The following is a 24,206-nucleotide window of genomic DNA, read 5'->3' as shown; positions in this document are numbered from 1 at the left end:
ACTCCCCTATTAACAGCTTCAAATAGAATTCGCTCACACGTGATTGGGGGCTCAGGTTGACTAGTCTTAATTATGAAATTCGATTGATTTGCTAAAAGAAAACTAATCCATCAATATTCATCTGTCGCTCAATTTATAACAAGCATGAAACCCAAAATAATCTAAAGTTTTACAATTTATTTTCATTGATAATTACTCTAAGGAGAAAAACTTCTTGAAGAATACAAAATATAGAATATTATTTCGTCTTGTGCCCGACATTAAAGCAATGAGGTTTTTATCTATTATAAAAAATGTTTGTGAGGCATGAAATATTAAGATGGAAATTCGAGGACGAGGTTGAAGAGGTTAGGCTGAAGAGGCCAACGAAATGACTGAGAATAAAGTGAGGATTCTTAAGAGGCAAAGCTCCGAGAGTGATAAATATTAAACAATGGGGCAATCATTTAGGAAGATGGATGAGAAATTCGATAATATCACTTGTATGTCATCCATCAAGGGCTCAGGTTTCCGATAATGTGTTTGTTTGCCTCATAAATAATTGGGCAAGACCGAGTTGGGTCTTACTAACCGCCTTTTGCCCCATATTGTTCTATAAGCCTAGGATGCACTTCTCGGCTCCTAATCGCCCAATTGACATGAAACTTGGGGGGTTAAGTGACCTTTAACATTGATCATGTGGGATATGAGAGATATATCAGCTATATGTATATACATAATGCGCCTTACCACTACATCTTCCATGCTAATCTCACGCGATACTGACTATTTATTTCTGACACGAAGAACAATATTCATTATACATCCATTTCACTTTATAGTGCGTATAACGTATTCATGTTCACGAAGTGTATACAAAATGATGATATAAAATGCAAGGGTTCTTTAGTTAGAGTGAAAGCTCCTCATATCAACCATTATATTTCCGTCTATCTCTTGGTGAATGTAAACTTTCAGACCCTATTTTAGTCACGTTAATACGCAATCAAAACAATATTTCACCTTTGTCAGTGACATCGTCAGCAGCATCAAGCAGTATCCCACCTTTTATACCCCTAAAGTGATATGAGTATGGAGAGGAGTGAAATTCCTGAATACAAGGAATGATGATGGAGATTCTTCAGGGGCTTTGATGGATAATACAAAAAGCACACGCTCTCTTGCCAACAAGACGACTTTGTGACTCTCACATATCCGCGCCCTTATTCATACCATGTTTTGCGCCGTGGAAGAAAAGTAGAGATATGGCAGGGATTCAAGACATATACCTCATCCCAATGGTGTAATAGATTTTGTGTGTTATACACGGAGTATGAGGCAAATACTCTGGAAAATTGGGATAATTTCCTTAGGCTAAAGTTGCAAATTCAATTTTCCCATAAATAGTTTTCCAAACTATTCACCTAAAAGGGCAACAAAAACCTTTACCCTCCTTACATCACATTTACGATATGTTAAAAGGAAGGAAAGAATAACGATTCTGGCGTGGGTTGCAATACAATTTTCACCATTACCATTTTTTAGGTTTAATATTTATACATAGGTAGATTTATTTTTGAGACTCTGGCCTATTGTCGTAACTTTAAACTTGACTCATAACAAAAAAAATTATGTAGCCAGATTGCTTCATATTCATAATGTAGTATTTTTAATTTAAAATATTTTCTTCTGTTTATTTTCATTTAATTTCTATTTAATCTTTTCGTCAAAGCTCATTTACAGCATTTTATATAGAAGGTATGTAGAAGAATATTATTTCCTTAACATGATTTAAGAAAAAAGTCTTGTTGTATCCTTCTTTCATGGAGAAACACATCCACTTCCTTCCTATAAACAGTACAAAATACGTATGGTTATTTTAGCAACATAAGGGTTAGAATAAGTTAGAATTTGTGCCGGATTTCCGGTGATGGAGATGCAAAAGATAAAACATATGTTCTTCGTAAATTTATGTTCTTGGTAACTCACACACAACACCACATTGCGGTATCTTGAAGAATAGGCAAGCTCTTTAAACTGAAATGTGCGGCTTAACCCTTTCTGATGATGCAATGTCTTAACTTACCAACTAAGAAAAAAAATCTCTTAAACTTTAATTTAGTTTCCTTCACAACTTTTGGCGTATTCTTTAGTCTTTACTGAGGGTGTTTTTTCCGCTCTAGCCTCAAAGGTGTCAAAAGTAAATACCTAATATTTTAAGGGAGAGTAAATAAACACTTGAATAATTGCCCCTTTCCCAGTGTTATATAATGTATGTACGTAAAGGTACTAAAAGTTTCTGAAAATGTTTTTTTTTATTCTATTTGAGAATGAATATTCTTCTGCATCTGAAAGTTTCAATTTGCAAATAGAAAATTGCATTTTTGACGCCACCAAAAAAACTACGAACATGGTCATAGCGATGAAAAATTTCAACCAAGGAAAATGGTGAAACCAAAAAAAGTGTTCCTGAATAGAAAAAGATTGTGTAATGACTACCTATATAATATACATAATATAACTCAATGTTATAATTAATGAAAATACTCTAAAATAATGTTTCGTTTTCAACTACATATTAAAATTATTTGTTCCTGAAAAAGAGCTAAATCATTTATTACCTGTAACCCAATTCTTCAGCAACTCTTGCAAATGATCCATATTGCATCAAACTTATATGAATGATGATGTATCAGTTTGCAGCGATTATAAGTCATTCAATATTTTATGGTAAGCTCTTAGTATACTAAAGTATGTCTTACTATAGAGTATTCAGGAAATTTTGAAAAAGCATGAGCTTTGATGTGTTTATATTGAGTGATTCAAGTTTATAGATATATTTATAATAACGTGCAAAGATTTTTCTATCACCTCAATAAGTCAGCCATAAATTTTCCTCATTGTACACTACCTGTCAAAAGTTTCCGGGCAAGCAAAAATGGGGTATTTTTGAAGGCAAATTTTGAGTGGCTATATTTTCGGCTGTGATAAATTGATTTTCAAAAATTTACCAGTTTTGGAAAGGTACATTTCTCACCTTTCCAAACCTGGTAAATTTTTGAAAATCGGTCAACCCGTTATTTCTTGGCAGCCATTTTGGTAAACCTAGGCAAAAGTATTTTTCTCACAATTTTACAAATTTTCACTTTGACCTTTTGCATCTCGGCCGCTAGTGCACCGATTTTAATAAATAGATAGTCGTTGGAAAGGTAATTTAATTCCCTTTCCAAATCTGGTAAATTTTTGAAAATCGGTCAAGCGGTTCGGTCGTGGCAGCCATTTTAGTGAACCATAGTGAAAAACTACACTTTTGTCTATATCTCAGCTTGTGGTTGACCGATTTGAACAAACTCGGATTCAAATGGTAGCTAATCATGTCCCCTAACTTTTAAAAAAAAAATCATCTCGATCCGTCACGTGGTTCTTTTTTAATGTTTTTTTATGTGATACCCTTATGTTACAAATAGGGTACCATAACTTCATTCGTTGACCATTTAATTTTTATAAGTTACACTTGGCCCAAATTTCATCAAAATTAAAAGTAGACATTATTATCTAACTTTTAAAAAAAATTTCACTCAAATCCATCAAGGGGTTCTCCTGTAATGTCATGTAAGTGTACATGTGAGCCGGAAAATCTCATATTAATTAATAAATATTTCGAAGATCCTTCTATGTTGTTTTTACATTAAAACTATGGCAAAGTTTGAGCTTATCTTAGTATTTAAGTTGGTATAAAGTTGGTGTAATAGTGGTGCAACATGGGAAGGCAAAAGTGAAACACATATACAATGTGTATTCTTTGGAGGATTTAAATCACTTGTGCACTCAGATGGTCTTTTTCTAACAAATTCTACCCAAGAAATTGCACATTTCTTGCCAAAAGTGCTCAAAAAGTTTTTACAGCTCGAATGGTGTATTACGAAGCAATGAATTGTCAAAGTGTCACCAAAGTTCTATGCTTAAGACCGCGGAAGTTTCTTTATAGTAATTCACAGTAATACATATTGGGATGTGAATTTAATTTCTTTGCAAAACTAAAATTTCTGTAATTTTGAATTTTGAAATTAAATAATTTATTTTCATTTACATATTTCCTGAGTGATATGATATATTAATTATCTTTGATACAGATGCTACCATTTAATCATCATATCATATATCATTGCATAACATATCTTTATCTTTCATTGCATTATTTTCAACAAAAAAAATCATAGAAAATCATTTATTAGGTAAATCCTGAATATATTAAAGAAAAAATAATAAAGAATGACCAAGTATGCATATCTCGGTGTGACCAGACCCACTCTTTCTGTGGAGATTAGCTTCGACTTAAGAAAAACTGAACTATCCTTAGCAGTTTTAACAATGTCTCTTGTTATTTATCACAAACAGAAACATTATTAATTAAATACAACAATAACAAACAAGGAATTGTATTTAACCGTGCAAATACAATTTTTGGCACATTTTTTTTTGTGAAGCCAAACTGTGACGAGATCCTAATAAAATTATAAAATATTTTCTTGACACATTTCCAAAACCCTAAATATTTTATTTCACACTGTTTGGAAAAGTGCTGATGAAATTTCTTTTACATTATTTCGCAATCATTCACGTATGTTGAAAGTTTTATAAATGGAAGGGAGTGAAAATGATTGATAGATTTTGCGAGGTTAACAGAAAAAAACAGAGAGGAAAGGGCCATACAATCAATCGTTATTGACGATCATCGTTTGTTGAATATCAGTTTTTTTGGATGGAAGTGTTCAATTTGAATAATAATTTTGAATAACACAACATGTCCTTATTTTTATCTGTTTAATAAAATCAACCCACCTTAATTTTATTTATTTATTTTATTAATTCCCGCGTAGCGACAGTTTACCTCGTTTGTTATATATTTTGTAATCATACCAATCTAGCATTTTTTTTTTTAAAGTTGTATAAGTACTTTATAAAAAAAAAACCTAATTAAGCGCGTTGGATTTAAGAAAAAGTAACACTAAAAGTGGTTTCTTTTGTTAACTGTGAATCTTTCATTAAAATAGAACCATTTTTCTGTAACTTCGCATACTAATTTAAGGATTACAAATAATGTTAAAAATGTAATTAGGTCATAAGTCTTTTTACTAATTAGTCTCTGAGACTTGAAATATTTATATTGCTTAGGTATCCCACCTTGTTCATTTGTAATGTAAATTTTAATTTAACCGTACACCCTTATTCTTGTTGCTCTTTACTATGTACTTTGTGTAACCAAAATAAATGGAATGAATTAATAAATAAAATTCATCGAGGTTAAGAGTATTTTTCTGCCCCAGTGAACTTAATTTGCCCAAGGGAAGAAAAGTCTTCCAAGAGGAACATCTTTCGGATGTGGCTCATCCAATTGAGAGTACCTACATATTTCCACACATTTTGGTGACACTCTTAGTGAAGCAGTGAGGCGCTAGAGAATTGCTTCTGATCTTTTAATTAATTTAACCGTCGACCTCCCAAAGGAGCCACTTCGGTGCGAGAGGGATAAATTTGGGCAAAATAGCAAAAGCTCCGTGAGTCGAATGGCGAGACTCCTGAACCATTCAATGGAATATGACACACAGGTGACTGATTTTCTAATTAAAAAGAATTAAATTATACCTACCTCTTTTGGGAGTGATGCCATTTTTTTCTTCTTATGAACAAAGCTGTCTCCTTATACTGGATTTTTTTGTCTAGGATACATGGAAAATTAGCTGGCATTTATAATGAAAACATGAATACCTCACGTATATACGCGGCTAGTACCAAGCAAGAATGGGGTGTTCACACCCACACACCCTGAGTTTTTGCACCATATCACAATCAAAGTTCCTAACACCATCAAACTTAATTTGCAAACAAAAGTAATTTCCGGTGGAGAAGTTTCCGCCAACTTTATGCTACCTATATCGTAAATTATTTGGCCACGCTAATACTCCTTTACATTTCCGACACTCTTCTCTATGCAATTTTTTATTTTAATAGTTTTCCAAGTAGAGTTGCAGTTGCATTTACGAACACATGCAGAATTGATTCCGATAAATTAAAACCATCACCTCATTTCTATCTCTATAACACATTCTTAATGGATAGACCCTGTATTCGATTTTCATCGAAGATTTTTTTTTAAATCCCCTTTATTTATTTATCTATGTAGATACTCACATTCCATCATTTCTTGACTTTTTACCTTAAACTACATTTTTATAGAAAAATAATAATCTGAAAATGACACGCAGATTAAACTACAGTGAACTCAATTTATAACACATCGTAATCTGCACATCATATAGATTACAAACTCATTTTCACTTGAGGCGTCTGCTAAACTGATCTCTATCGAGGATATCCGTCTTAACACTAGGATTCGGATGGTGATCAAATCTCATTCTGTATCTTCGGCTGAACTCAGGGATTTTCATTAAAGATGCGTCTATTTGGATATTAATTTATTATATCATGCATCCTTGCATAAACAAATTAAAACGTTGAAGTTTGATAAGTATTTATACGTATATACTTTTTTATTTTTCTGATTTAAAGAGTTCATACTGAAATATATAATAGAGGTGAACGCTTCATTTAAATTTTTTTTTATTCTTGTGATCATAGATAATTCGGCCTCTTTTATAAACCTAACTAATATTTAACTATTATTAATTTATGTGTCATTGAAGGACAGAATCGAGTGAAAATTCCACAAAACCGATTCAATTTAAAAATCTTTATTTTATGGGGTTGAAAAAGATCACGGAAGCAGGTTTCGTGGATGACCCATTTGGTCTGCAAATCTCCATTTGACCCTTGTCGTCGCGATGTGAAAGTAAAAATATATGCTTTAGGATTGGGTTCTAGTTGCAAAAGGATGAGGTGGGTGGTTCCTATTTACTTGCTCTACCCGCTTCTTCCTGGGTTATTACATTATGTGTGAAGAGAAAGGGATTTTCATTCTGCGTCTTTGTGCTGGATAAAATTTAAATTCAATGAATTTTACCCAAAAAGAAAATAAACGACGGGAAATATTTGCATTGAAATTGAAAATTCACTTCAATTTCTGGTGAGGTGGTGTAAAGACCGCATGTGGCCATCCTCCTCGAGAGAACGCCCATGCTCACCGCTGCTTTTCATTAAATTTATCACCCATCAAAAGTCACCTCTATCAAGTGGTTTGGATTTTCATTCGATCCATAAATTGTAATGGTCGATTTTCGAGAAGCTTTTGCTACCCAGAGTATAAAATAATTAAAATAAAAAAAACAGGGTCAAACGAAATCACATAAAATCGTTATTAATTTTTTTCTCTTTGCATAACCAAGAAATAGCGATAATATAGATAAAGTCAATCATAACGCGTCCAGTTATTAGAGTTGGTATACCACAACGCGGATGGGACAGTCTATGCGTTATAATTTAATTCGTGAGCAGAATTAGTAGGCAAAGTTGATTTTTTTATGAAATTCATCAATATGAAAGATAAAAAAGCTTATATCTTAAGTTCTATTGCACATACAGAAATTTCTTGACTAGTTCTGGAAAGGTATTGAAATAAGCTATAATCTGACATTTATTTCGATACATTTCAAGGTCACCTCCAGAACACAAAATGGCGGATTTTTGTTCTACCAAAACAGTTTTTTGCATTTTTTGTACTAAAGGAATAGTTCTAGAGATTTCTGATGTTCTAGAAAGTTGTAGAGAATTGCAAAACCTTTAATTTGATACCAAATTGAGCAAAATCGGACAATCCGTTCAAGAGATATGGCTTTTAGAATTTTTCAAATTCAAGAATTTTTCAAATGGCCATATCTTCTAAACGGCGACATAGAATTTCTTCATTTTCGGACTGGTGATAGATATTGAGTCAGGCTACAACATATCAAAAATTCAAGGAAATCTATAACAGATGTTCGGAGATATTGCCCCTTAAAGTTAGGCAATTTTTGTTTTCGATTTTAGCGCCTCTTGCGGCAAATTTTGGAACTTGAAATGTTCTAGACAGTTGTAGGGCTTCTTGAAACCTTTCATTTGATACCAAGATGGTCAAAATCGGCCAAGCCGTTCTCGAGTTATATCGAAAAAACACTTTTTACTTTAGGTCGCCATATTTGCTAAACGGCTTGACCGATTGTCAAGTATGAATTGTTGATGAAAATGTCTCACTGAGCCCTACAACATACTAAAATTTCAGACCTCTATTTATAAGGGAAGTGGTTGACAGTATTTCAAAATGGCGGACGGCGGCCATCTTGGATTTTGAAAATGCGAAAAAATGAAATTTTACACCCACATTTCTATAGAAAACTTCAAACCGGAAGTCTCTATCTGTTACTGTTCTCGAGTTATAAGGCAAAGTGTGGGCCAGAGGCCGGCCGGATAATTTTTTTTCCACCACCATTTTCGTAATGTGGGATGTCTAAAACGTGCTCATACCAAGTTTGAGCCCGATCTGAGGTGGTCGGTTTTTCCGACGATTACAATACTTGGTATGCCACGATTGTGGTATACCAACTAATTTAATATTAAAATAAATCTCAAATTGCGAATTCTCAATGACTGGATTGTGTAACGTCGGATAATATTTTTTCTGACCGGACTCATAATAATCTTTATTTTTCAAACTTGTTATATTAAGTAGGTACTAGTCAACCCGACCCCCAATCATGTGGAAGCAAATTACATTTAAAGCTATAATAGTGGAGCGTATTTAGTGAAGTAGTGTGAATAATAGGGGAGAGCGGGGTTAAAAAAGTCACTTAAGGGTTTAAAAAAAGTTCAAAATATCATATTTCCCAAATGGATAAAGCGAAATGTTTAGCTCATTTCTTTAGGAAATTTACTGCCCTACAACTCTTTCTCAGATCATTTTGTTCTATCTAGCTAGGAAATATGATATTTTAGGCTTTTTCTAAACCCTTAAGTGACTTTATTAGCCCCGCCCTCCCCTACAGTTTCTCGAAAAAATTTTAAAATAAAAATAAACCCGTTACCGGGGGAGGGTTCGGAGTCCCATATAGCACTTTCGATTTGTATTGGGGCCGCCCTCTACTTCCATACCGAACGTCATCACGATCGGCCCAGCCGTTTAGAAGGAGTTCATGTGCTACAGACAGACTTTTCAGGTTTATATATTAAGAAGATGTGTGCTCCACAACCGAGCCACTTGACCGATTTTCAAAAATTTACTATATTTGTAAAAGGAAATAAATTACCTTTCCAACGATAGTCTATTCGTTGATATCGGTACACTAATGGCCGAGATGAAAGAGGTTACAGTGAAAAATTATAAGATGCTGAAAAAGGTAACTTATACCTAGGCTTACTAAAATAGCTGCCAAAAAATAACGGTTGACCAATTTTCAAAAATTTACATGTTTTGGAAAGATAAGAAAAGTATTTTTCCAAATCTAATATTTTTTTTTTAAATCGGTTGACCACAGCCAGAACTATAGCCACTTGAAATTTACCTTCAAAAATACCCCATTTTACCTTGCCAGGAAATTTACGTAGGTAGTGTATATTATATACATACCTATATAAATTATTCTGTGGAGAAGAAAACCAACCATTTCATTGCATTAAATACCTACTCTTATTCTCTTCTCTTTCAAATCTCACTATTCATTCAAATTCTTTATTTTCTCGTATGAAAAAATCTGAAGAACAGCATTTTATACAGCATCCAATTGGATATTGCATTTGAGATACCACTTGAGAAGATATTTAAATATTATGTAAATATTTCAACCAAAAGAAACCCTTTTCAGTGAAGCTTTTCCTGGTAAATATTGTCCAAGAAAAAGCACATGTTTTCTTCTAAAAAAAATTCATGTAAGAAGTACATAATGTACCAAATATAACAAAACCTTACTGAATACATTAAGAGCTTTTTTTTATATATAAATTCAAGAGTTTTCTACGCAATTTATAACATTTTTGTTTCTTTTTATTTATATTCCACTAGTAAAAAAAAATAGTTTGTTTTTTTGTTGTATTTCATTTTTTTTCTGTGTAATATGTTGTTAATGAACTACATATTATTTTTTTAATGTAAGTAGATATTTAACTGGGTATGTGAAAAAGTTTTTGGATTCTTCCATAAAAATTTAATTGCTAAGACAATTTAAAGCAAATATCTTATTTGGTAATTACAATATTTATTTAATTCCTAAATCAATAAACGTAACTACCTAAATCCGCCCAGACCTCTTCTTCTCATACCATTTACCCATGCGAAGATGAAACTATTAACGCCCTTAGAGAAAGATTTGTAATTGCTTGTAAGTGCTGAGGGCTAATATATGGGCGCTGCTGGGAACCATGAGTTTTTCTCATAAACGCCAAAAGTGTGAATTGTACGTCACGCAGTCTTCCCCAATTACTTGTAATTCTGCCCATTCATACAAAACCAACCATTTGGAATATTCTGTCTGATTGAATCGTCTTACAGTTTACAAGTGAAGAGAAGGCCTCGCGGTGCCATCAACGACGTGGGAGGAAAAAGAAAGCTTGATAATTGAATAAAACGAAATTGGTGATATTTTTGGCACATCCCCCACAGCAAAGTAATTTTATTTATTTTTTATCTTTTTTCTTTCCTTCATGATATATGAAATTCCTTATTTAGGTGAATCTTCTGCCTCACTAAAATTACGTGTATAACATAATTGTTAATATTTTGGATAATCTTTTATCTTAAACGATAGTGGTTAAAAGCAAGGTCGACGTGAAAGCTAAAAAAATTAAAATTGGTTCTTGAGAGAATTTTTTGCTTTTTAATTATAAAGCGTTCAATTTTACATTTTTTATTTTTTTAAATAACCTTTGCAAATGTGTCGTAACTGCATTTATACCTACCTAATAGTTTTTGAATATGTTTAAAAGAAGATCTAAAAAATGGAATTATCAGTAAAATCCTTAAAATGAATACAAAACTATTTTTTACCCTCTCGAATATTTCTAAAAAGAATATTCAAGTTTTTGACCTTTTTTAAACACATTTATCCAAAAACTCTTATATTATTAAAAATATTCTTGAATTTTCAGGATTTTCTAATATGAATGATTTCTAAACCATAAAGAAATTGATAAGTGTTCATTTTTTGTAGAAGATGTTTTGATATTCTTGAAGATAAAGTGATTGAACACCGCAGAGATTATGTGTATATACACTGCAAAGTTCTTAGACAGAAGAAAATACTGCCAAAGCTTTAAACTCATCCTTTGTACCTGTTCCTCCCCATCGATTCCTTCCGTATGTGGCGTGAAATTCGACACAGTCAAGAATTGCCTAGTGTCGATTTCATATGCGAAAATGTAAGAAATTTCTGGTCCATGCACGCACTTCTACTCCACACACATACGAGATTAAATTAACCCACGAGTAACATAAACAATAATTTGCTATTATTTATTGTAGCAAACGCCCGACAAACTTTGACGGCGGGTGGGAAAGGGGTTTTATTCTTTTAGTCAGCTGCAGGAAGAAAAGCAGAAAAGGAAAAAAAAAACTCTGGAATAATTAGACCTCGAGCAAGAATTTCCTTTTAACTTCTATTCTTCTTTTTTTTTCTTCTTCTTATCTATATGCTCTTCCTTGAGAATTTCACTTCTTTTCCACACACACAATACCGTATTATTTTCATTCTTTTCCGTACAAATCGAATTTATTTTGCTTCCTCCCACCCGTTGTATTCAAGCTGAGAATAATATTTGTATGAATACAAAGGTGCAGAGATAGGGAGTGAAAACAATATCTCAGAGCCACTACTTCTTCGCCGCTGGAGGCCCCATGCTCCCCTTTTTCGAATGGCGAACATGGGTAGTGGTAATATAGCGTTTGGTCAAAAGAACAGCAAAATGAATTGCCCGAGGAGGAGTTTTTCCTTTGCTCATCTCCTGAAAAGTTATAAAAGCATAAAATTACAAAATTTATCTATTTTCTCCAAGAACTCTTAAAACACCCTCCCCAGGCTGTAGGGGTTGCTTTGGGATTTTTCTTACGCCACCCATTAATATTTTATAACTGTCCTCAAACGTGCTATAGTAGCGTTGAGTGTGTGCTGAAGAAGTTTTTCATCCAGAAAATTTCATTTGCCAAACTTTTCATGAACTTATTACGTTAATTTTTCTTCACTGGGTTTCCGCAATTTTGGCGGGAAAAAATCTTAATTAGAACACTTTATAACACTTTTTTGTACTACAATTGTATACATTGACGTGATTGAGGTGCCTTGGATAAATTTAATTAAACGTGTGTGCATGCTTCGTTTTATGTATGTAATTGTATTTATATAGATATTTAAAAAAATCCTTTTTACAAAATAATAATCAGATATAATAAGTAATCTTGGACATACTATAAACTAGATTATTAATTTCAGGGATTTCTATTGGTGTAATTAAGATTTCATCGTCTATCATTGCATTCTATAAGTATTACAAAATCTACAAAATGCATCGGTACCGAAATAAAATAAAATTTTATGGATAAAATAATTGTATTTATAGGACTTTTATTATAAATCAAGATATTTAGGATCTCCTTGGGACTCGCACTCATTTCCCAAGCAAATGAGTAAAGTTTAATCACAAAATTACCCTTCTACAAATACTCTTTTTTTAAATTTATGTATCTATATTTAAGCTTGCTATTCTAAATATTATCAATAGAGAGATTTATTTTAAAGATTGTACTATTGTTTGATAATTCCCGAAGAATATTTGTTTCAAATTTTTCTTGGATGTGTGAAAATTCCATTATATTCTTCGGTTTGCACTCCATCCAGTAACGATCGAATTCATAAAAAAGGTAGCAGTATAGATGATGGAATGTATTGATGCTGGGAGTAGAGTAAACGGAATTGTAGACATGGGTTTTAGCTGCTCCACTTTTTAGTAGCTTGTACGCCATCGATGTAAGGTTGATTCCTACAATGGCAAATGTGTACCCATGCTTTGGATGATGAGAATGTGAAAGTACATGTTGGGCAGCACCATGGTATTCTGTTGCGAAAAACAGTAGATTTTCCAGTGACAAGATCCCCATTCCACGAAAGTCCGTCTTCGGATCATCCCCCTGGAAGCCAATGTCCTGCCACTGTTTAGTCACTCGAGCCTCAAGCACCACCTCAGGCATCAGTAATTTCCACAATTGGTTAAGTTTCATTTCGTGATTAATGTTGTCACAATCATATGGGGTTTTTCTAAGACGTTCAACTTCATGATATAGCCTCCTGTAACCCCAAATCTGCTCCACACACATTTCAAAGGCAGCCGGAAAATCTGGATGGATACGTGGTTTTATCTTCTTTACCCTGAGCACAGTTGCTAGAGCTCGATCAGTTACATCGGCAAAGAAATCTTCATCCGTCAATTCATTCTCAACAATTTCATTGAGAATTTTTATCATTTCCACCAATTGTGGTGTTCGAGAGAGTTCCAAGCATCGTTCAACACCTTTCGCTCGAGGAGCCCCGGTGGGCTCCCCATAGCAAATCCGCTGCAATTCACATAGCTTTGTGAATTTATGTAGGAACCATTTAATAAGCGGTCTCACATAAAAATACACCAATGTAATAACATTTGTGAAGATTTTAAAGTACATTCTCTATTTCAGTCGTTTAAAGGATACTTTCCTTTGTTTTAATCAATTATTAAGAAGGCTTTCTATCCACCAAACTTCTGTTATTCTAATAATAATTCCATGGCAACCATCCCGAACCTGTGAATTACGCTAAAATTGAGGTTATGTTTTCTATAAGAAAGACATTTTAAAAGTGAATATGAGAAAACGTTGCTAAATTTCAACAAAATATTTCTTGTTTTACCTATTTTCTACCTTTTAAAACGTATTATCACAATTAGGAGCAATTATTGGTGTATTTTTTGTAAATTATAACAAAGGACACCGAACTTGCACGTATGGTCGTAGAAAAAACATTGGATTGGTACTCCAGTCAGTAAAAGTCAACGTTATGCTATAATTTACTACCATACCGACCGACGCAAAGAAAAAAAGCTGACCGAAGATATAATTTTTTTTTGAATTTTTGTTTATTTTTTTTCTATATCGTTGATGGCAAAGGACAGTAATTTTAAGATTTCGTTTATTATTTTTTTTTTTTTGAAATATAAAAACTCTGCTTTCGCTATAAAAAAATAAATTGTCAAATAAAAAAGACTAATAGACTAATGGGAACTGAAATTCACAAGGCATTATATTCATGTATTTTTTTAACACTAAATGGTCAAATATCGAAAAATGTACATTCTGCAAAGAGTTCTGTTTAATTTTATGAATCAACTTACTCACACAGGTGCATACATCGTGAAAATCAACTCTAATAAGCTTTATATCGTGTTATACTACTTCTACTGTTTTACCATATTCTCGCAGCTGGGAACATATACGATTTTGGGACAAAACAAATGAATGTTGTAGTTTTTTGACCCAGAAGTGTTCCAAATCCCCAACACCTCCCCTATCAGCCTAGTGCCGTATATGGGTAAGAGGACTCTCTCTTGGTAGAGGTATCTTTTCCTTGATGAAGTTAGATCATCTCGGTTGATACAAGCGTCGTATGATACTTGTTGTGTCGGGGCGAGAGTCCTCAGTTCCCTGAGTCCCCAGGTCGCGATTTTTCAATGTCATATTCCCGCACCTACATACTTTCCAGCAATATAAAACAAAACAAAGCACGTGTTATCTTTCGTTAATTACAATATTTTTTTTCTATTATTTTTTTTTTTTTACAATTTAGCAGTTACAGTAAAAGTAATCTTAAGTCTATGAGTTACACTTAAAAAAAAATACTGGTACAATGTAAATTGTTCATAAAACACACCTTTGGCGAAAATCTCGGTTTGTTGGATGAGCTCGTGGGATCACATGTAAATGCTAAAAAAATCTAGTATTGAGCAAATATGGGTAGAATCAGAAGTAAACAGTCAAATTGTTCTCTGTTGAACCATTAATATTGTCTAATGAGCCAACGTCGTTCTTATTGGGATCCCCACTGCCACCCCAACTTAATTTTTTCCTCGCTAAATTCCCATTTGATGCCGCTTCACCCCACGTCGTTCGTGCTATGTCTGGATTTGAGATAGAATCTCTCTCGATGTCCCCATCATAAAGACCATTCCTAGCTGCAGATGCCCTTGAGATTATACCTAGAATGAAAGATTTAAAAAAAAATAGAAAATACAATTAGATGTTGAAATGATTGAAGAATTCCGTGAAATATTACTTCTAACAGTGGCCGTGTAGTTGTCACGCTCTCTTTCTCTTTGAGCTTCCCTCTCGAGACTCGCGGCAAGGATTGTTGATGCTCCTGCACTTAAGCTACTCCCTGATCCTCCATGACCACCGCCAATGGGATTTCCCAATGTCATGTTTCCTCCAGCCAATTGCAATCCACCCCCAACTCCAGATTTCTTTTCATTGTTCACGAGATTCGATGCAGATGTTGTGCTATTGGCTTGACTGTGAATTCTATTGGCAGTTTTGGGATTTTTGCTGAAATGTTTCAATTTGTTGAGATTTATATTAATTTTCTCAATTACTACACTTTTCATACTATTCCATAACTGAAAGTCTTTTCTTATACATATATCTAATTTCACAAAAATTTATACATATGCTCAGTTATTTTAACTCAATTTCCTGAGTGTTGTACAATGAAACTTCCAATAGATTCATATTGAAATAATCTTTTTAATTAAAAATATATTATGACTGGATATTTTTTATTTTTATAATTGGAATATGAAAGGTAATGAGCAACACTTTTTTGTGGCTGTGTTGAAACATAATTTCCATTCAAGAAATATATGAAAAAGTCAATCATAACGCGTCCAGTTATAAGAGTTGGTGTCCCACAACGTGTAGAAGTTTGTTTATGCGTTGTAATACTATTTGCGAGTTGTATTAGTAGGCAAAGGTGATTTTTTTTGTGAACTTCAGTAATTTGATGCAAAAAATGGTTATATCTCTGGTTCTATAAGGTCTACAGAAATTTCTTGACTAGTTATGGAAAGGTATTGAAATAAGCTATAATCTGACATATGTTTCGATACATTTCAAGGTGACCTCTAGAACACAAAATGGCGGATTTTTGTTTCACCAAAACAGTTTTTGGTATTTTTTGTCTCGAAGGAATGGTTCTAGAGGTTTCTGATGTTCTAGAAAGTTGTAGAGAATTGCAAAACCTTTAATTTGATACTAAGATGAGCAAAATCGGACAAGCCGTTCAAGAGATATGGCTCTCAGAACTTTTCAAATTCAAGAATTTTTCAAATGGCTATATCTTCTAAACGGCGACATAGATTTTCTTCATTTTTGGACTGGTACAAGATTATTAGTCCTGCTACAACATATCAAAATTTAAAAGATTTGCCTAATGGGGATTCGGAGATATTGCCCCTTAAAGTTAGGCAATTTTTGTTTTTGATTTTAGCGCCTCTTGCGGATGTTTTTGGAACTTGGAATGTTCTAGACAGTTGTAGGGCTTCGCAATACCTTTCATTTGATACCAAGATGATCAAAATCGGTCAAGCCGTTCTCGAGTTATATCGAAAAAACACTTTTTGCTTTAGGCCGTCATATTTGCTAAACCGCTTGACCGATTTTCAAGTATGAATTGTCGATGAAAACGTCTCACTGAGCTCTACAACATACTAAAATTTCAGATCTCTAGCTGTAAGGGAAGTGGTTGACGGTAGTTCAAAATGGCGGATGGCGGCCATCTTGGATTTTGAAAATGCCAAAAAATGAAATTTTACACCCACATTTCTATAGAAAACTTCAAACCGGAAGTCTCTATCTGTTACCGTTCTCGAGCTATAAGGCAAAGTTTGGACCACCGGCAGGCCGGCCGGATCAAAAATTTTCCACCACCATTTTCGTAATGTGGGATGTCTAAAACGTGCTCATACCAAGTTTGAGCCCGATCTGAGGTGGTCGGAAAATCCGACGATTACAATACTTGGTGTTGGCCACGAAGTGGAACACCAACTAATAAGTCCATTAAATATACCATTATAATTTTGATAAATTCGACACGTAGAAAAATTATTCCAGAAAAATTTCTAAAATATGTTAATAAATTTTTATAAAATCAATAAAGAAGGATTTGTAATTATATATTGGGATATCAGAAACAATTAAAAACAAAAATATACACAACGAAAAATTCTTAAAAATATTGTATTCAAATTAGTTTAAACTTGAATATTACCTACTAATTGTATAGAAAAATTCTATCAAATATGAAAAAAAAAATTGTTTTTAATCAGGGCTTAATTAAATGTAAAATTTCCCATTGAATATACAAACAAATTGGACGAAAATTAATTGTTTATTCTTTATAAAGAAATCGGTGAAGTCAATTTTAGAGAGTCTTACGGTTGAAGACACCTCCAGTGTGACTTTGAATTAAATAATGGATTTAACGAGTGGAAAGAAACTTTCACCTGTACCTTTTGTAAATGTAGATAGAGAGTCCGATGGTGGCAAGAATAAAGAGCGACAGAACAACGCCAAATGCCCCAAGCACACCTGGAGCCCATGTAGACTGAGCCAGGGCAAGGCCCTCCATCCTCACAGACACCGGAACTGATGTGCTCTTTGGTGGTTGTCCGTTGTCAGTTGCTGTTGCTATGAGGTTGACCATCGTTACATTAGGCTTCTCCCGACGCAACCACAGAACACCCCTTGAATCAATACTAAAAAGATCCGCTAAGGCACCCTTAAGATCAAGAGCTATCCTATCATTGCGATCTCCATCAGCAGCTTCAATTTTGCCTAGAGCAACTGGCTCCGAAGTGATGAGAGATTTGGGTACAACGAATTCATAGTGCGATTCTCGGAATCTCGGTTCCCAATCATTCACATCAGTCACTTCCACTGTCACCTGAGCCGTGGCATTGCTAACACCATCGGTGACTCTTACATCAAAGGTGTGCCGGGTGGAATTCTCATAGTCCAATGGTTTTTGCAAAAGAATCTCACCGACATTGCTTACGGAAAAGTATTCTGATTGGATTTTATCGAGAATTTGAAATCGGAGATGTCGATTTGGGCGATTTGTGTTAAGGACTAGGATACGACTGCCAACGCCTAAGTCTTCGCGAGCCCTGGCATGATAGCGTTGCTGAAGAAATGCAAGTTCAGCGCCACTTTGCTTAGGGTCTCTTCGTGAAAGAACAAGAGTTGTTAGGGCATAACGATCGGGATTATCAACCTGTGTAGCCTTTATCACGAGAGTCACTGTCTGTGCCACATCAATTGGATTAAGTGCAGTAATTAGGGAAACTACTCCAGTTCTTGGATTTATTGAGAAGTATCGAGATTCCGGTGATGGGGCAATTGAATATTGAAGGGTTGCCCTTAGCCCTTCATCTTGATCTAGAGCTTTGATGGGTTCAGGCTGTATACTTAATTCTCCAGTTTTGCCATCCACAGGTAAATCACCCCTGTAGGAGTCTTTTAGGAACTTTGGATTTTGATCATCTGCATCTGTAATCGTGACCCTCAGGGTTGTATCAGAAAACTTAGGAGGTGTCCCTTGATCCTGGGCCCGTAGCTTTACGGTAAAATTCTTCAATGTTTCGTAATCTAAGGGCTTTCGTAGAATTAATGTACCCTCTAAGGGGCTGACAAAGGACACAACGTCTGAATGTGGTCCTGGGAGAACTGAGTATTCTACTGTTGAAAAAGGTCCCTGTTGATCCAAATCCATTGCTCGGGCACCCTGAAGTATCCGTGTCCCGGGTACCGTGACTTCTGAAAGTGTGAGCGAATATGGTGCCCCTACCCACTGAGGAGCATTATCATTGACATCCGTCACGCGAATGTTCACGGGAATGACGAAACTCTGTTAATAAAGTCAACAAAAATTACACACATTAATCCAATGATAATTGTGTACAAGACGACGGTGAAGTGCAAAGCTCGCAAAGCTTTAAAGTATGTATCATGGAAACTAATGCAGATCACAATCACCCCAAAAAAAAAAATAAGTGAAAGTCCACAAAAACTCAAATATAGCTCTAAATGCGATATATGTATGTATGTAAACGAAAAAAAAGTCTGCAAATATTTCATAATGCCCCCAAGTAAATGTGTATAAACAAATACCGTAACCATCTGCAATGGCTAAGAAAAAAAAGTTTGCAAAGCTATCGTCAGTATGAATCTGGCAATCTTTCAAAACTAAAACGAATTCGAACGCACCTCAAGCATGAATTCTTTTCATTTTACCAAATAAATCACCACCAACCGTTTGAAATTGTGGCCTCATGAGACTTACCGGATCGTTGGAATGTCTACGGTCACAAATCACATTTACGTACACCGATGATGGTCCACGAACACCTTCCTTGTCCAACGGTGTCACCAAGACGATGTCCTTCGAGCCTGGAGCTATTGCAACCGGAGAATCACGCTCACGGAGAGACAATTTAATGTCACCATGCTCGGGGCTGGGATCGCCGTTGATGCGTAACTTGCCAATAACAGCACCAACAGCTACATCTTCGCTAGCGAGAAAGCTTTCAGCTGATCCTCCGCCCTCCAGGTAGCAGCGAGAGTCTAAAAGAGCCGGCTGACCTAAAAGAAAATAGGAGAAATTTTCATTAGATGCATCAAAGAGAATGAACAGTTAACTCAGCCCGAGCACTCCGTTGTGACAAGATATACATATTTTCCACCAAAACTAAATTGTGAAATATATAGTTATAAGATTTTAGCTAAAGAACTTATGCTTTCAAATTTTGACTCGTTTTTTTCGACATCTTATGAATCTTAATTTTTGGTTTATTAATATTTGTGATAAATAGAATAAAAATTACAATTGTAAAAGTCTTTGAATCACAAGACATATTATGTATTTTTTGTATAAAGAAATTATTTATTTAATCCGGGTATTACTTATTTAGGCCTGGTGGATGCAAAGTTCACCAATTTTTTAGTAAATACCTACCATTTAATTATTATATAGATAATTTTACTTTTTTTTCTTGTCCTTTTTTCAATTTTGAAAAGCCTTAAGTTTAATGAAGTTTAATTTTCGATTGAAGTTTGCAAAAAAAATCTTTCTAAATGTCTTCATGTCATGATTTAGTTCTGTTAAGAGTTAAGTTAAAATTATTAGTTATAAAATCTATAGAAAGTAGTAGGTAATCTAGTTAATTTAGACAACTCTGGTCACACACTATAGCGTCAAATCATTTTCCACAAAGTTTTCTTCATAAGTGTGTACGTTCTTTTGCTATATTAGAAACAAGTCAGATATACCGTCACGCTCTACTGTAATTTTTGGGCTCGAGTGATCCAAATCCATGCAGATGATGACGCGCTTTTAACCCAAATGCTCAATCACATTTCCTCAGCTCTAGCGAACATTATAAATTGAACAAATGAGAACATCTACCGCATTGCATAACGCATTTTGGAGACATTGCATTTTATAAAGAATGCACCTTGCGGATAAAAAGCTTTCAAATTATAGCGTACAAATTCTATGTACATGCATCTTCGCTTCACCAAGATAATAACTGGGTATCTCATTTAGAATTAATTGGATTCCAAAAGATACTCAATTTTGTCAAAAGGGTGATGTCAGGCATGTAATAAGAGTAGTAAGAAAAAAATAAAATTAGACGCCAATTATTTGTTGTGCAATATCCGAAAATTGTGTGCGTTTTGCGATGAAAGAAAAAATATCGCAACCGCGACAAAAGACTTTCCACAAGACTAATAATAACCTGTGTGGTCAATTGAAATAAAAAAAAACACAATCATAAAGAGAAATCACTAAATGAGGCCCTCAAATGCAATACATTTTGATTTTTAGCCGAAAAACGTGCAAACGATTTTAGATTTTAGACCCTATTTCGTGCAGCTTATTATTATACAAGATTTATTCCAAACCACATCTGTATATTGGATCACGTTTCATGCTCAAAAGAGATCATTATGCTTGTGAGTTTATTAAATCTCTGAGGTGTGAATTTGTGGATTTTCCAGGCAAACAGAACAAAATCCTGGTATTATGTGATGATTGATCGAATCAATGAATCTACATAAAATTACCCCAAGCATAGTATTTTCAAAATAATCATATATAGTTTCCACATGAATAGAATAGATCGTAGAGCGAGTGCCAATAAATCAATTGTTGCAAGTTGTCTTTTCTGACCAATTGCTTACCTACCACAATTCCATGAGGCAAAAAGTCAGCCGCGTTTTTACTTAACTATATATAAACAACGAGAGACAGAAGAAAAAAAAAGAGAGTCTCCAGTTCCATTAGAATTCACACGCGAAAAAGGGGAGTTTGTTGGCATGGAAATGAATGTAAAAGCGAATCCCCTCAATTTGAGGAAGCTAAACACAGGAAGAACACATATACTAGGGTTCTTCGCCTGAATCGTTTCCGTAAAATCTATGCATGTTTTGCATTCATTAAGAAGGATTCTTGATGCTATGTTTGTAGAACACCGGACCGGACAGTGAACTGTATATACATATTTCGGGAGGTAGTATTTAAGAAAATGTACATATGTCCGTCCAATATGTTTAGCATTAGCTTTGCTTGCAAGAAAATACTGACTGAATTATTTTTAATTTTTTATTATACACTATGCACTTTGACGCATTATTAAGACCTTAAGACGATTTTAGAGAAAATTATTTTTTTTTAAAGAATACTATTTTTTTTAATTGTTGTAAGTGCTCATTTTGTTATGAATTATCACTGTTCAACTTATGTATTAAAAAAATCATATTGTAAAATTTCTACCAATAACTACACTATTGAGAATAATTATCTTGTTTTAATCTTTGTTTGCTAACTTACATTACAATAATTTCTTCTTTTTTAGATACAGGCCTGAATATTGACGTCAAGTTTTTTTTTATCTTAGGGACATGATTACATACATTTAAAATTAGATTACAAGTTATATTTAAAATAAAATAAAAAGAAAGTGGTTCCTAAAAGTAATTTTTATTAAATAAAAGGAAAACAGAGTTTATAAACTCCATTAAAACCCAATAATGGCGAGACTATTACGTTCAATGTTTTTAATGAATGTATGTACGTGTACAAGGGTGCTTCTTGATTGTATGCAATGTGATTTTGATGAAATTGCATCATATTCTTGAATTAAAAAAAAACTTATCACTACATCATCAATTAGTGTGTCTCCACATCAATTATTGACGAGTCGGCTTTTCATTTTTCGACCCCCGCCATACATTATATACATACATAATATGCATTTGTATTTATTTACTCACGTTTTACCTATAATTGTTCCACAAATAGTTGTGGAAAAAAATTGTTGGGGGGAAAATGTGGTGCAATTCACAGCGATTGGGACACTTTCCGAATTGAATTTCTATTCTATCACACAATCAACACCAGACTGGTGACACACAGAGAAATCCACCCTCCATGGCAGAAGAGGGGCACACAACAATAATTTCTCATTTGCTCAGGTGAAGGGGTCTCTAATGGGGGAAATTTTCATTTTATCTATACTACCGGTGGATGACCTTTTTGTACAATCCTAGAAGCTCCCATTGGATTGTGTCCATGTTCTCGAGAGATAGGTGACATATACAAAGTTTTTCGGTGGGCATTCAACAGGAACCGCACCTCTGTGTTGTGATGGCATTTAGAATGTTCATGTAAGTCTAACAAAACGGCAGGTGGTTTTTTCTATATCTTATTCCATCGCCCGCAATTCTATTCCACACAAATCTTTCTTTATAAAAATCTTACCTTTTATTAAATCACTATTACTTCGAATAAAAAATGCTTTCTTTTTCAAATAATTTGTACTTTCTTAATATTGATAACAAAATATTTATCTTTTTAATAATTAGAGCAAGTTTCACCTCAAAATTAGAAAAGGAAACATATAAACATAAAAAAAACATTGCGAAAATTCAAATCAATTCTAAAAACATGGAAATTTTATTAAATTCCAGGTGAATATGAACGTGGGAAACATTCCAAAAAAATGTGATGTCCAAAAGAAAAAAAAGGTAAAAATCACTCACAATTCTTCACTTTCAAAGAGAATGAGAGTGAATTAGAATTCTAATGATTTAATTATCTCTGTCAGCTCATTTGTTCCTTCAGACGTTGGAAAAATGGTAGCATTTTGGAAGGTTTAACTTGTTTACTTGTGAGAATTCAAGTTCTATCGTGAGTAATTCTTTGAGGCGTAAATCCTGTATGTGGGTTTGTCTGTGAAAACACCCATCATCATCAAAACTGCGAAATATCTCCTGTGAGAGCTCAGTTCAAGTCAATTTTTATTGGTAGTTCACACATAAAAAAGTCAAAAAATTCATGAGTTTTCTAATTTTGCATCATTTCCCCCATTGTTCTTCGTCTTACGCATAATTCCTAATATACTTAGAGCGCTCTCACTCCTTCAATCGCCAAAGAAGTTTTTTTTATCATATTATTTGACACTGAAAAAGAAACTTTTCCACGGTCTGCATTCGCAGAGACACCACATCGAGTTCTTTTCCATATACCATGCAGATACGTTTTTGCGCTAGGTAACATATCATTTCATCATTGCGGCTGGATGATGGCACTCACCTTGAACGACAATTTGAAGAGACAGAATAATCAAAAGCCCCGGAAGCATATTAATCAGCAGCACTTCTTGTCTTGTACGAACAATTTGCGATGTGACTCAGGTATCCTCATTAATAAATTTCTGTATTAAGTCACCATAAGTTACGTGTTGAAATCACAGTTCCTTAAATTTTCAAGAGTATCTGTAAGAAAATATGCAGATAGATAAATTAATGTTAAATAATGTAGTTTTATTTTCAAATTTATCATATTTATTTTTAACTAGTCAACCCGAACCCCCAATCACGTGTGAGCAAACTCCATTTTAAGCTATAAAAGGGGGGCGTATATTAGTTGGAGGGATAAATAATACGGTACCCCGAAAAATTTTTGAAATAAAAAAATCCCATTATCTGACCCTTCCGTAGATAGAAAATGGGAAATCAATTTTTCTGTGGGGGCGCTATAAAGGGGGAGGGAGCGGAATCCCATATAGCGCTTACAAATTGTATTGACTCCCTCTACCCTCATACCAAATTTCATAAAGATCGGCCCAGCCGTTTAGGAGAAGTTCATGTGCCATAAACAAACTTTTCAGCT

At 34.1% G+C, this 24,206-nt stretch overlaps 2 protein-coding genes across 7 annotated transcripts in view; both read right to left on the bottom strand.

The window, feature by feature from the left end:
• The window catches only part of LOC129797484 (protocadherin-23), a 953,251-nt gene that overhangs the window by 927,466 nt on the left and 1,579 nt on the right, over nucleotides 1-24,206 (bottom strand). The window contains exons 2-6 of one of the 2 annotated variants that reach the window (XM_055840120.1): nucleotides 23,628-23,809; nucleotides 19,314-19,612; nucleotides 17,482-18,878; nucleotides 15,252-15,520; nucleotides 14,726-15,174 (exon numbers count right to left, since the gene is read on the bottom strand). In XM_055840120.1, coding sequence (XP_055696095.1) covers nucleotides 14,939-15,174; nucleotides 15,252-15,520; nucleotides 17,482-18,878; nucleotides 19,314-19,612; nucleotides 23,628-23,676 — 2,250 coding nt within the window. In that variant the 5' untranslated portion in view covers nucleotides 23,677-23,809 and the 3' untranslated portion in view covers nucleotides 14,726-14,938. Of the gene's footprint in view, nucleotides 1-14,704; nucleotides 15,175-15,251; nucleotides 15,521-17,481; nucleotides 18,879-19,313; nucleotides 19,613-23,627; nucleotides 23,810-24,206 lie in introns of those variants that run through there. The other variant, XM_055840119.1, reaches the window with a different exon arrangement.
• LOC129797669 (ELMO domain-containing protein 2) lies at nucleotides 12,485-13,949 on the bottom strand. Of its 5 annotated transcripts, none has more exons than XM_055840455.1 (2): nucleotides 13,833-13,949; nucleotides 12,485-13,759 (listed from the first exon to the last, which is right to left on the bottom strand). In XM_055840455.1, exon 2 carries the CDS (start codon nucleotides 13,607-13,609, stop codon nucleotides 12,659-12,661), a length of 951 nt encoding a protein of 316 aa, XP_055696430.1. In that variant the 5' UTR covers nucleotides 13,610-13,759; nucleotides 13,833-13,949; the 3' UTR covers nucleotides 12,485-12,658. The 5 variants fall into 5 exon arrangements, with proteins under 5 accessions (XP_055696430.1, XP_055696429.1, XP_055696428.1 ...); XM_055840454.1 differs by having other exon boundaries at nucleotides 12,485-13,738; XM_055840453.1 differs by having other exon boundaries at nucleotides 12,485-13,726.

This window comes from Lutzomyia longipalpis, chromosome 1, assembly GCF_024334085.1.
Source record: "Lutzomyia longipalpis isolate SR_M1_2022 chromosome 1, ASM2433408v1".
Taxonomy (NCBI): domain Eukaryota; kingdom Metazoa; phylum Arthropoda; class Insecta; order Diptera; family Psychodidae; genus Lutzomyia; species Lutzomyia longipalpis.
Note: the sequence above shows the minus strand (reverse complement) of the source record. Positions and strands in the feature narration are given on the sequence as shown.